At 46.8% G+C, this 14256-nt stretch overlaps 2 protein-coding genes across 2 annotated transcripts in view; one reads left to right on the plus strand and one right to left on the minus strand.

Annotated features, from left to right (window-relative positions):
* Window positions 1–5266, minus strand: part of LOC116951474 (uncharacterized) — a 58193-nt gene extending 52927 nt beyond the window's left edge. The window contains exon 1 of the mRNA XM_032970103.2: window positions 5176–5266. The gene's annotated coding sequence lies outside the window, so the exon portion shown is untranslated. The remainder of the gene's footprint in view (window positions 1–5175) is intronic.
* SLC66A3 (solute carrier family 66 member 3) lies at window positions 1934–13390 on the plus strand. Its single transcript, XM_032970104.2, has 7 exons — window positions 1934–3389; window positions 5201–5283; window positions 6619–6691; window positions 8656–8713; window positions 10705–10825; window positions 11824–11865; window positions 12426–13390. Exons 1-7 carry the CDS (start codon window positions 3250–3252, stop codon window positions 12512–12514), a joined length of 606 nt encoding a protein of 201 aa, XP_032825995.2. The 5' UTR covers window positions 1934–3249; the 3' UTR covers window positions 12515–13390.
* The last annotated feature ends 866 nt before the right edge of the window (window positions 13391–14256 follow it).

A 14256-nucleotide genomic window follows, 5' to 3' on the forward strand; every position in this document is an offset into this window, starting at 1 on the left:
TATTAGTGTGGGGGAGTACTCCATATTGAGTGACGTCACCCGCTCATGATTATTAATGAGGGGTGGGGAGGTGTCCATTTGGAGGACGTCACCTGCTCATGAATATTAATGAGCGGGGCTGGTCGATGTGGAGAGACGTCACGAGCATTAAGGACAGACATTCCTGGGTGATTATAGTAGGTATGGTAATAATCATGTCCTCCATTTATCCATTTAAGTTACTATTTCTATGCATAATCTTTTTTTCTATAATTTTACCTTGACCGTACTATCGGTATTATGTTAAGATGTGAAGTATCCAATAGGTTCTCTGTCGGTCAGCGGTGTGACCCTCCGTGTTTTATCCACAGAATTGGATATCACAGAGCTACCTCTGGGATCCCTCCAATTCACCTCTGGTCCGTGCTATAAGTGGCAGCACTTTCCCACCAGCTCTGCCAATGTGAGTAATGTTCTTAGCATGACAGTCGTAGAGATATCTTCAATTTTAAGAACTGGAATTTCACCAAAGTGCAGAACCAAATTTGAAACGGTTAGGTTTGTGTGTGTGTGTGTGTGCGCATACATATGTGACCAGGCTGAGACGATCAACTCATTGCACCAGATAACCTGGTTTAATCACGTGCGCTTGCCTGGATTCGAACCCAGGGTCTCAGCGGTTGCCAGCTCAGTCCTCTGTTCTCTGAGCCACCTCGGCAAAGTCTCACTTTGGTCAGGACGGTCCTGCGTGTGATGTTTGGCAAAATTCTATTGTAACGAGTGTTTTTTTGCAAGTTGGAGAAAGCCCACCTCAAGCGCTTACAGGCTGGGAGTCTTACCGACACGGTGATCTCTGGGGATCCGTCAACCATACCCTGCATTAGAGGCCTGTACCATCATTCGCAGCGCACAGACCAGAGAAGACACTAAAAGCCTCGCTGATTACCTAGTTGCATTCAAGATGTTCTCTCCCTATACTCGTTAATATAATGAACCATGATCTATTCACTGGTGAATAAAGGCTTCCAAAAAGCAGTTGCCATCTCCCGCGGTCCTGCCATGGAACGATCCGTCTGGATCCTGCGCTCGAGCCGATCCCGACGCTGCATCTCCTCGGTGGCCATCCTCGTGAGCGCTTTCCCCATTTGCTTGCCACTCCATCGTCAAGTCCCTTGCGGCTCGTTCTGCCACAAAGCGGGCTTTACTTTTCTTGAGACAGTTAATATCCCATATGGCTGGCATTCATTATGGGAATAACGAGCTCTTTTGCAGTGCAATTGATTAAAGCTTTTTTTCTTCTTCTGCAACGTTTAAACGCGCTCATTATTTGCTCAATGAATGGCGCGACTGTGCGGCAGTGCGCGGGTTAAAGTAAAAAACAAATCATTCAGTAGCGTGCAAGCGTGTCAGCTCCGTCGTGGGGACTTCGTTCGCCATAGAGCCTCGCGTTACAACGTGCCTCTCTATGCAGGCTCACGTAAATTGTACATTGTACAGGTGTAGCGCCTGTTTCGGCATACCACTGCTGGATGAAAACCTCCCCCCCCCCCACGCATTGCGAGCCATGGGGGATATTTGACCATACTTCACCAAAAAAGGGGCTAGAGGCCGTCCATAAATGACGTCACGCACCTCGGGGAGGAGGGTCAGACATTTGTGACGATGTGTGACGAGAGGGGGGGGGGTGAGAAATGTGACGTCACATCAAAATGCGCAACTTTAAATAAATATAGACAACACGTTCTACTTAATTAAATAGACTTTTTTTTTATATGTTCTCCTACAACATCAGAGTGCAGCGGCACATTAAACACGCACTACAATGACAATAATTTAAAGCGATTTGAAGCATGTTTTATATATTTTTTTGGAGGGGGGGGGGCAGAACTTTGTGACGTCATATTTGAGGGGGGGGGTCTGACTTTTTGTGACGCCGTGTGACGAGGGTGGGGAGGGGCTGGTCAAAAATCGTCCAAAATCGCGTAACGTCATTTATGGACGGGCCCCCCTACACACTCCCGTAGAAATATATATTTTTACGAATTCCACGATACTGCCATTGGTGTAACTGGTTAACGAGCACACTCGACACGTCACAGGGTCGTTCAACCCAGGACGTGCCAAGTTGCAACAAACAGGCACACTTCTCAAATCCGCCAATCTAACAGCATCAACGGGTTACAAACACAGTCGCTCGGCAGGTCGCCTATTGTGGGGTAAAGTGCGGGTAACCCCCCGCCTCCCAGAATAATTCCGAGACGTCTGGCCAGCGTGAAAGAGTAGGCCAAAAACACACCCCTACTCGACTTGCTCCATACGGACAGCTTCGCACGATTGGAGATCGCTGCAGCCAAGCACTCGAGATCCTTTCCAGAAGCAGTGGCGTTTTAAATTTCGATTTAAAGCTTTCGTGACTGCAATGATTCATCTTCTTTGGTTCTTTCGGTAAAGTCACGTAGAATGAGAATAAAATAATAAATTGATAAAATAAAATAACACAATAATATTCTCACGACGTTTCGTGTCCTACCAGACAGTCTCGCCCCTTCACCTGATGAAGGCCGCTTGTGTTGTGGCCGAAACGTCGTGAGAATATTATTGTGTTATTTTATTTTATCAATTTATTATTTTATTCTCATTCTACGTGACTTTACCGAAAGAACCAGTGGCGTTTTGCAATCAATTGCAGAGATGCGCCCTTCTCTATACCACAGATGTTAACAGGTTACGCAAAATCGAGGCGAGCGCCCCGGGCCCCACGCTTTGGGGGCAGGGGGGGGCGCGCTTCCACGTCACGATGTCAGATGTAATACTACCGAGGGGGTAGGTGGGGGGGTTGGTGTCCACGTGCTTGAAGCGTTGTGTCAGATTATCTAACCACGTGTTGCACTCCCCCCACCCCACGTGGACGCACTCCTGCACCTTTAAACGATCGTTTTTACATTCTCCAAACCGCATAAGCAACGACCTCGGCGGGGGGTGGGGGGAGGGGATGTAAAGGCCATCTCTCATTGGTGGAACCGTGCCCCCGCCCCCTTCCTCCGTCCCGCCCCCTACCCCGCCTCCCTTACGAGCCAATCAGAAGCGCGGCACTCGCGCGGACTCCGCCAATCACGCGACGTCCACTGCCATTGCGGTCTGGAGTATCTAAACGGCGCTGCTTGGCCACGTCCATTGCGAGGCGCCGCGCTTGTGCGTCGGCGGCGTGGTTTTGTGTCGCGGTGATTTTTGTTGTTGTTGTTGTGGTCGTATCTCGTTTTAATTCGGAGCATGGATTTGTTGCTGGACGCGGCGAACTTCAGCACGCTGCTGGTCAGCATGGTGCTCAAGCTGCCGCAGATCGTGCTGCTCGTCAATAGCAGGAGCTCGCGCGGACTCAGTCTGCCCAGCCTCTTCCTGGAACTCAGCGGGTAGCGAGCCACGCGTGACACCTGGGCCACGACCCCCTCCAACCTGGGCCACGACCCCCTCCAACCTGGGCCACGACCCCCTCCAACCTGGGCCACGACCCCCTCCAACCTGAGCCCTCCGAAGTCCAGGGGTGGGGGAAGCCTTCATTCTGCCAAGGGCCATTTGGATATTTATATAACATTATACAAAATTATCAGCTTAAAAATTAGCCTGTTATATTTGGGCAAACAATTTAATGAACTCACCCCTAACGCGATGGGCTGGAACTGCTTCTCTTTGGCGAGGCGTGTGATGATGTTAGATGGTTTTGATGATGTTAGCTGGTATTGATGATGTTAGCTGGTATTGATGATGTTAGCTGGTATTGATGTTAGCTGGTATTGATGATGTTAGCTGGTATTGATGATGTTAGCTGGTATTGATGATGTTAGCTGGTATTGATGATGTTAGCTGGTATTGATGATGTTAGTTGGTATTGATGATGTTAGCTGGTATTGATGATGTTAGCTGGTATTGATGATGTTAGCTGGTATTGATGTTAGCTGGTATTGATGATGTTAGTTGGTATTGATGATGTTAGCTGGTATTGATGATGTTAGCTGGTATTGATGATGTTAGCTGGTATTGACGATGTTGCTACTGGCAACTGCTTTTCCAGGTTTGCTCTCCTAGATTGATTGAATTTCGAGTCCCGCCTGCGGTTGCCTTGGCAGGGCCAGAGACCAAAATGATTTCGCGGGCCAGACGTTCCCCACCCCTGCTCTAAACCTATCCCAGATCTCACAACCTTATCCCTATCCCCTGGTGCTAACACTGAGCCCCCCCCCCCCACCCAAGACACCTTAACTCCTTCCACCTTGCCCTCAGAGCCGTTCCGAGGGTACGGCGAATCGGGGCGATAGCCCTGGGCCCCGCGCTTTGGGGATGGGGGGGGCTGGGTGCTTGAACGTTACGCTGTCACCCCCCCTCGCCCCCCCCGCTATGGACGGTCCTGACAACCCTAACGCTAACCCCTGGATCGAACAACCATGGTTCCTACAGCTAATCCTTGCTCAAACCTCAACCGTATCCCCGTTGATAACGTTAACATGGAATCAATATCTCATTCTAAACTCGAACCTTGACCCTAGTTGCTGCTACCAACCCTAATCTAGGACTCCGAATATACCCATTACCGTAAGCTTGCCTCTACCTGGTATAACCCTGACCAGAACGCATAACATAGACACGAACCCTTTATGTTAAAGTAACTGATCCTAACACCGAACCTAAACGTTATCCTAGTCCTAACCCTGGACCCAACAGTACTAACCCCAAACCTAATCCAAACTCCCAACGCAGGTTGGCTGGGTTTTTATGCTAAGTGTGCCAACCGCTGCACCACCGCTCTCCAATAAAAAACACACGGGCCAAGACACGCACGTTGATTTGAATAAGTAATATTTTTAAAATCTTTTTTTTAAAACACGCCTTAATTAAATGTACCGTACTAGTAATGAAATAACTCCAGGAAGTGGCTCCGAAGCTTGCCTTAACGTAAGGGACCGTGGTGAATTACAGCCAACGTCAGTTGACTGTGGACAATTAACATATAAAAATATATTTTTTAAATATGTTTTATTTTTATGATAGAATGTAGTATTGTCATCAGTATGACATAAGCATACCAAGTTTGCAGTCGATACCACATTGGGAAGTGGGTTAAAATTGAGTTACAAGATTTGACGATACAACAACAGACAAGAGTGAGTTAAATAAAATCGTGTAAAATGTACTAACACTCACGATGAACGGTGGTCGTCTCGCACAGGTTCGTGATATTCCTCGCGTACCAGATGTACTACGGCTACCCGGCGCCCACCTACTTCGAGTACCCGATCCTTGTGATCCAAGGTAGGCGATTTGGGACGTTCGCTCGGTCCCGACAACCGTTAAACAGAACTCGCTCTGCAGTATACAACGGAAGTCCTCGTTACAATGCACTTCACTCTGCTGTACGAAAATCAGGTCCTCATGACATCACACTTCAACTTGCAGTATGAAAGCCAGGACCTTGTTACACCACACTTCACTCTGCAGTACCAACTCAAGTCCTCTGTACATAAGGGGCCGTACATAAATGACGTCACACACCTAGGGTGGTGGGGGGGGGGGGTCAGACATTTGTGACGATGTGTGACGAGGGGGGGGGGAGGTTTGAGAAATGTGACGTCACATCAAAATGCGCAAATTTAAATAAATATAGACAACACGTTCTACTTAATTAAATATACTTTGTAATAAATGTTTTCTCCTACGACATCAGAGTGCAGCACCACATTAAATACGCACTAACAATGCCAAAAGTGTCAAGCGATTTGAAGCATGTTTTATATTTTTTTGGGGGGGGGGGGGGCAGAGCTTTGTGACGTCATATTTGAGGGGGGTCTGACTTTATGTGACGCCATGTGACGCCATGTGACGAAGGGGGGGGGGGGGTCAAAAATCGTCAAAAATCGCGTGACGTCATTTATGGACGGCCCCGAACACTTCACTCTGCAGTGTGGAACTGAAGTCCTCGTTACATCACACTCTCGCACTCCCGTGGCACACGAGCTGCGATCCAGCACTTTAAAGGCAGGGACTGGTGCATCACGTAGATATTTGGGCTGCGAGGTGGCCAGAATATGCAAGTACAGCAAATGGGTCTGTGAACCTATCTGTGACGACCGTACAGCGTTCTCACTTCGTATGCTTGGTGGATTTTCTCTGGATACTGGGTTCCTCCCACACGTAATTATCCTAACATCCCAATGCTGGCCACTAATGAAAGAGTAACATCCATTGTTGTACTGTATATGCGTCCTTCGGGCCTTCAGCAACCCGCGCTGGCCAGCGTGAAGTACGGTCAAATAACCCCCATGGCCTGAATGTGGAGAGGGGAGGCCTTCACCCATTAGTGGAATGACAAAGAGCTGTATATATAGGTACATTTTTATTTACAGCTTTCGTGACTGCAGGGATTTATAGTCTTGGTTCTTTTGGTAAAGTCACGTAGAAGGGAAACAATAAAATAATAACAAAATAATAAAAATATTGTTTTATATTTTTATTATTTTATTGTTTCCCTTCTACGTGACTTTACCGAAAGAACCAAGAATATATATAGGTACATCTCAAGAGTAATTGCCGCACTCTGTAGCGCATTCTGTGAGTCGTCAAATCACTTCCGAAATCTTCTCCCCACAGATTTGCTGTTGCTGCTGCTCGTACTGTATTACAATGGATACCTGGGCCTCAGCATCATTTTCTACGCCTCCTTGTATCCTCATGCACAGCCCTTTTGCCAGGCCACTGCCGGATGAAGGCCTCCCCGTGCCACACGTGTTACGAAGGTTATTTGACTGTCCTTCAGCATGCCGGTCAGTGTACATTGGTGAAGGTGGGGAGCATGAACATGGGAGTCAGAGTAGTACAGTACAAAGATCGATGTTGCTGCAGTTGCCCTCTGATGCGCACAAAGTTGCCCCCAGATTCTGTATCAACCTGTTTTATGCGTCGTGGTAGCCCATCCAAGCATTGTCCAGGCTCGTATCAAACTAATCTTCCGAGATCTTATGAGATCAGATGCATTGCGGGTTATTTGGTCATAGGCTTAATCCAGCTCAGAAGGCTGCACAACATTGCTACGCACTACTACTGTTCAACAGATGCCTACTTGGGAAAATAAATATCGGAATTCATCATAACACACTGTCCAGCAGGTTTGACAAAACAAAACTCAACACATTCGTTGATGATAACGAAGCAATTTCTACTTGCACATTTTGCAAATCGGATACATTGTTGGATCAACAACAATGTGTCCGATAACCCTGTGGCCTTTAAAGGCAAAGTATAGAATAGGTGATGTTTCTGGCAGTAGACCTTCTACACAACAAATAGGCTATAGAGGTTGAGTGGATTTGAATTGAAGACTGCACTTTACACCATAGGGCCTTCAAAGCAACATCTATTACAACACTGGGAGCTGTCTAGGCTACAATAAGTGAATAATGCAAAGTGTAATTTTAATTGTTTTGTTAATGACGAATGTGTTGATTTTTTTTGCGATTCTTGCTTGTGCACCCATGCCAATGCAGTGTCGCCAAATGTTTTATGTTTTTTTTTTTGTGCAGCCACGAACAGCTGGGTTGAGAATTCATTTGCTATCCTTGAAGTCATATTTGAATCACGGGTGCCAACCGAGGGATTCGCATCCAGGGCGATGATAATACATTTCAGATTTGCTTGCCAGGTGCCACCGTTGAGAGCAGCAACGTAAACCGGAGCGGACGTCGCCCGAGCGTGGAGGCCTCCGTCGCCGCTGCTCAGCTACTAGATGAAGGAGACGGCCTTGGAAGAGTTTTCGTTTTTAGGCGATGCTTGAATACGGGGGTCGCGACAAGCCGAGCGCCAAACGCCTGGGGTCATTAGATGACGAGTTCCTGACTGTGGAAGCCGACGCATGAGAAGCTCGGGTTGGCGACCTTGTCGCTTGGGACCACACCGTGTGGCAGGAAGAGGAACACCGAATAGAACCGAATAGAACCAAAGAGTATGGATCCTTGCAGTCACGAAAGCTTCAAATCTAGAAACGTGTGGATTAGAGTGTAGCGCAAGTTAGAGGTATCGTATTGACCGTGTAGAAATGTACGTGGCCTCTGGCAGAACACCTTGCTACAAAGGGCACCGCGGTGGCAAGTTGTTAACTACCTTACCTGGTATACAGCAGACTGTGGGTTCGATCCTGACCCTGATGCCTGTATATTTGGGGTTTGCATGTTCTCCCTGTGGTCGTGTGGATTTTTCTCCGGGTCCTCTGGTTTTTCCTTCCACATTTAGAAACAAGCGGTTGGAGTATTTGGCTACGATAAATTTCCACGTAAGCCACTTCGTTGAGCTATCATTTGTGGCCAGGTCTGAAAAATGTATATATTGCTCAGTGGGCCTTAACTGGTAAAATAAAACGTTTAGTTTAGTTTTAAAGGATGATGGCCAATGTTGGAGTTGATTATAGGTTTGCAGCCAAAGGAGGGAACATGCTTGGGTTGGGAGGATGTCCTCCACAGACATGGAGCAAAGAAATCTGTACGAGCTGGACTAATTGTTATTGTCGCAGGACCGTGAGAGAAGTTGACGGCTTGGGAGATCCCTTCGTCTAGCTGTGGGTTGATCGTGACTGATGATGGTCATGACTTATGATGACGGTGCGTCTTTATCCAGAGCTCTTTAACCACATGCCAGATGTCTGGTCGCGATCAAGGTCATAACGCTCAAGGACTGGATTATAGATATCTGCATGGTGAGTTAAGATACTATTTGGATTCTTGTGAATCGAATGTTTGGACATGGATATTAATGCATGGGCATTTGCAAGCATGTGCATATGTATGCTCGTGTAGATGTATGTACTAGTGCATGTGGAGCGTCATTGATGTGGGTACCGTTGTGTAGAGACAGTACCGTGTGGGTGGTACTGTAGGGGCGGAGCCTCTCCATGGCACCGGATGGGCATACCTGGGGAGAGGCTGGGTAAACAGGAAGGGGCACGTGACCGGATGTGTGAACGGCGGCCGGGGGGGGGGGCCAGGTTTGAGGAACACTGTGAGATGGGTCCTGGACCCTCACGAAGGATCGGGAAAAGGGGCGTGGCCAAGGGCGGGGCCTGGTCACGCCGTAAGGATGAAGGCCGAGCACCGGGCGTCTCGCACGTGGACCGGGCAGCGTGTTGGCTGACTTGGTCCGATTTGTAGTTGCCCCATCCAGAATGTAAATAGCCATCTACTCCCAAGTGTATATAGCTAAGTGTAGGAACGGTGGGTTACCACCATAGGTTGTCATTCTGTCAAGGGTTATGTGATGTTGGTGAATAAAACGTGTTGCCTCCAAGTTCTAGTGTGCACCCAGACTGAACCCATTACACATGTACATGTGTATAATTGTGCTTATATATGTGCAAGTGCATGCATGTTCATATACATTAGGGGCCGTCCATAAATTACGTAAAACACCTAGGGAGGGGGGAGGGGGGTCAGACATTTGTGACGATGTGTGGGGAGGGGGGGTTTGAGAAATGTGACGTCACATCAAAATGCGCAACTTAATATAAACAATATAATTGTTATAACAACACTTATTTTGAATAATTTTCATTATTAACTATTTGATTATTTAAAATTACTAAGGTCACCTTTTATTTATTCCATGAAAGAGCATTTTGCTTCTCCATGGGAGAATGGAGAAGCATACATTTTGTAAATGTTTTGAATGATTGTTATTAAACATTTTTATTTTAACGATTCTACCAGGGCTTTTCATTCTGTGAAATGAATATGTGATTGTTACAATTGTACTCTCCATTTTGCTTCTTTCTAATACAAAGTTTCAAGTATTTTTTATAGTGATAATTACTTTTAATATGTTATAATTATAAGAGAATTTCAATATAATATTCTGAACATCTGCAGTTTTAGTTAGGCGAATATTTTCAAGTGAATTTTATGCTAAATTTAAGCTTTCCAACGCCTTTTTAATACATGTTTTCTCCTACATCATCAGAGTGCAGCGCCACATGAAATACGCCCTACAATGACAATAGTTTAAAGTGATTTGAAGCATGTTTCATTATCAAAATGGAAAGATTGTTTTAGGGGGATGGAAAGATTGTTTTGGGGGGGGGGGGCAGAGCTTTGTGACGTCATATTTGAGGGGGGGTCTGACTTTTTGTGACGCCGTGTGACGAGGAGGGGGGGGGGGTCAAAAATCGGGCAAAATCGCGTGACGTCATTTATGAACGGCCGCCTCACGAAATTCATGCGCGTTTGTGCATGTGTGGGTAGTACTTTAATGCGGTGAACGGAGGCACAGTGGTTAGCGGAACTCGCAACAAAACCTGGCGACCTGAGTAAGATTTCTGGCTACGGGCAACATCAGTGGTTGGTGCGGTGTACAAAACACATCAGTGCTGGGAGGCGAATACGGACAGGCTTGGTGCTAGCCGCGCTATCTGACCATGGGCTGTGCTGGCCTTCATAGCTGCTCATGAACAGCAGTTGCTCCAACAGTCTGTTACTGCTATGCGGAGGGATCTCAGTCTTGTAATGTATGCGTTCATATAGATTAGCACGTATGCATATTGAATCTATTTCGCACCGTGTGTTGCCGACCGTGTTAATGGGAGGTGCGGGGGGAAAGAACAACACAAAAAGCATTTCTAAAGAAATCTAGAATTTCTAAAGAAATTAGTTTTTTCATCTTAATTAAAACATTGTATGTGCGTGTGCGTGTGCGCAGGCTTGCTGTACAATGGTAGGTGTCGGTAGTAAACTGGCTCAGCTCGGAAGCCTCTGGAAGAGGCAGGACTCGGGGCAGCTCAGCGCCGCCACTTGGGCAATGGCCATGTACACAAGTGCAGGTGTGCACAGCTCTCGGCCACATGCGACCCTTTTTCTACATTTTTAAATACTTTTTTTTCCCCCCAAATTTTATCCGAATTTCGCCATCAGCGTCGCGTCACGTGACGAAGTATCCATTGGGAACTTTCGCAAAGCAGTGAGGCCCTTTGTTTTTGGAGAACGGCCCACGGGAGCGGATACCAGAGTTCCTTCAGTTGTGCCTCTGGGATGCACTTTATAGGACGGCACTTTTCCACCCTTGCTCTGTCAGTGAGAGTGAAGTTCATCTCGTGACAGACGGACAGCACATTTTTTTTTTATTCTCGCGGCTGGGTTTAGGCAAATTAAGAGCAGAACCAAATTTTACGTGAGAATGGAGAATTACAAATAATGCACATTTAATCCAAATTATATTCAATACTGTTGCGTTTCAGCCGATGTTGACACAATTGTACAAACGACATGGAACAAATAAGAAGCGATATATACGAACTAGGTGGCACAATCAAGACAATAAACTTGTTATTGAATCTCATGATGACTGAATCATAACAATTTATCAAATTGCTAAGGTGGGGGGGGGGGGGGGACTGAATTGCAACATTCGATCAGTTATTCCTCGTTTTCACTGAAGCCCTCTGTATGTGACTGTATGCCTATGTGTGTGTGGCTGTGTGTGTGTGTGAATTTGAGGGGAGGGGTAGTGTAGCGGTTAGCGTGCTGAGCTTACGAACCCGGCGACCCGAATTGAATTCCCGCTTACGGTCGATGTCAGTGACGATTATCTGAACCGGTCCTGGGCCTCCCATAGTTTGACTCGGCTTCAAATGGGTACCTGGTGCGGTGTGTAAACATCGCCGGGCGTGGTGTTGGCTACCCACGCCCTCGTGTGCCGTTCCGGCCTTCATATGTGCTTGCTAACAGCACTTGCCTTTAGTCTGCTGAAGGCTATATGGGGATTCTTTGTACCTTTTGTGCATTTTTTCATGTGGGTGTGTGCCTGTGCTTGACTTCACAGCCAGAATTTTCACAACATTCATGACGACTCAAGACTTTGCCGGTAAGTGTTAAATGCTCTTCCTTTCTTTTTCTTCGTCTAAATTTAAGCAGTTCCACCGGTCTTGCAGCAGCAAAATAAAGTATATTTGAACAAATGGAAACATTCAACACTGCGCCACCCTGCACTCTGAACCCGTCCAGCTGCGTTCATTTTCAATTACAGCCACCGCTAACATGAGCGGCGAGCAAAATCTGAACAGGGCCTTGGGCTCCTCCACCAAACTGCAATGACCAGCTGGTGTAGTGTGGTCAACCAACCCCATGATTGGCATGGCATGGGGAGACCTTAATCCAACAATGACTTGACAAAGTGCCGTATATCACTTATTATTTACAATCATTAAATATTTCGTGAAAAAAAACGCAGTAAAAATTGTACTTACTTCTACCTTAAAACTAGCAAAGTTAGAATAACAAATCAAGTGGCACGAAATATACTATTGCTCCTCAAAACGCACCCGTTTTCACGTTCGTATATGTTTTGTACGTGATGTAACTTTTTCAAATATAATAGCTGGCCTTGTTGCGATGTTGTTTCCTTTTGGCTGGCGCTTGACGCAGTGCTGCTGAGATTCACGCTCATGCTGCTGCTCAACTTCTGGGTTCTGTGCACCATCATTCGCTTCCGCAACAAGCGCAAGCTCGAGTAGACGACCCTCGGACCCTCGGGAGCGCCACCTCTCACACTCCAAAACCGCCAACCAAATCTCAAAGTGGCATATACTCTGTCGAGGATGATCCACGCGTAAGGTACCCCACTGATTGACATCGACAGCCTTGCCGTCTTGTCAACAGGTGATTGAATATATTGTGTTGTGAAAGCGATCGCTTTGTATATTAGAGGAGGGGGGGGGTTGAAAGGATTTATAAAATGTATTAGTGGGGTATCTATAAAGAGACCACCCTGTACTCACCTCTGACCAAATCGCCCAGGAATGCGCCCACATTAATCGGATCTCACAAGCTTTGCAGAGTTGAGCCTGCCTGTATGGTGCGCGGAAGGACGACCATGGTGCACGGCAGCAGCGTGTTGTAGGCTGTGGGCCAACGTGTTGGGCAGCAGAGGCCTGTGCAGGAAATCCCATTGTTGTACTGTACTTATTTTCTCCCACGTCCACGCCTTCCCTCTGTTCACCAATTTGCACTGACCATCCTTGTTGAGGTGTGACCAAATAACCCTCATTTACCCATTGGTGGGGAGACCCTTACCCAGCATCGGATTGACGAAAAGGACTGCAAATGTCTACATATATAACTGAGCAACAGCCCACTGAGGTTAGATCGAAGCATACATAATACATTCCATACAATGAGAGCAAAGCCATGCGTTGCCAGTGACTGAACCCCAAGTAACATTCCAGATCTTTCTCTGACATCCTTAATAGATCCGTCTTTTTCTTCCAGTGTACACTCCATTGTAAAACATCGTGTCCCGATATTTTTGTGAACTATCCATGATGTGTACCTGTTACAAATGCCCCTTTTAAAATGCACGTGAATAAAGTATTTTTTAACTTTTCTAAAAATGTGTTGGAACCATGTTTGAAGAATTGGCAATTGTTGTGACAATAGAAATTTTATAAGTGCAGAAGTGCTTTTATGGGATAAAAGTACACATGACATTGGGATTAGAGAAGATATGGGATTGGCTATAAATACTTATTGATAATCATGGGCTCAAGGCACACTTTGTGAAAGGATTTAGAACTGACGAGATAAAAACAGACGATGGAATATTATGCTAATTTCTGGGAGGCTCAACTGGGAAATGTGGCGAGCTCTTACTGCCTCCTTCAGCCCCGCCCATTGTTGACATAACCACGACCACTCAAGCACTAGCCCGGCCGACTCGACAAATAGCCTCGCTCTTGTTAACGATGGCCCCGCCTGCCGCTCATCAGCCGCAACCTACTCCTCAGGTAGCCCTGCCATTTGGCCAAATCATAAAGTCAGAACATTTTAAACCTTGGTATAAAATCTTTAAATTCACACAGGCTTTGGAGGTCGAACACTGTGCCAGACATTTTCAGAAATCGCAGAGACTGCCTTGACCAATCCAGGACATTTACCTTGAAAATGTTCCGAGATACGGTGCATTCAACACAAACCCGAGCCACAAGTCTAATTCCCTGAAAAGATGGTAATTATATCAGCAGCTCTTAACTGTTGCAGAACAACCTAGCAATCCGTCTCGCATCTGCTGCAGGCACACGAGCCGGGATCTCATTGCTCCGTCTTTATGCGTGCAACGGTCGCCACAACGCTCACGCCTCGACTCATCAATCTCGCGCCCCCTGCCGGCCGATCTCAAGCATTGAAACTCCCATCTGAACTCTCCATCGTCTTGCGCTCCTTTAACTTAGAGCGGGGGGGGGGGGGGGGGACGACACGA

This window comes from Petromyzon marinus, chromosome 43 (genome assembly GCF_048934315.1).
Source record: "Petromyzon marinus isolate PM22_M1 ecotype Great Lakes invasive population chromosome 43, UKy_Petmar_22M1.pri1.0, whole genome shotgun sequence".
NCBI lineage: Eukaryota > Metazoa > Chordata > Hyperoartia > Petromyzontiformes > Petromyzontidae > Petromyzon > Petromyzon marinus.

Excerpts from the sequence above, each read along its gene's own strand:
- SLC66A3 (XM_032970104.2), top strand. The coding sequence starts at position 3,250 with ATGGATTTGTTGCTGGACGCGGCGAACTTCAGCACGCTGCTGGTCAGC. Across the intron at positions 3,390-5,200 it reads CTCTTCCTGGAACTCAGCGG|GTTCGTGATATTCCTCGCGT; the intron begins GTAGCGAGCCAC and ends CGTCTCGCACAG. Across the intron at positions 6,692-8,655 it reads ATCATTTTCTACGCCTCCTT|ATGTCTGGTCGCGATCAAGG; the intron begins GTATCCTCATGC and ends ACCACATGCCAG.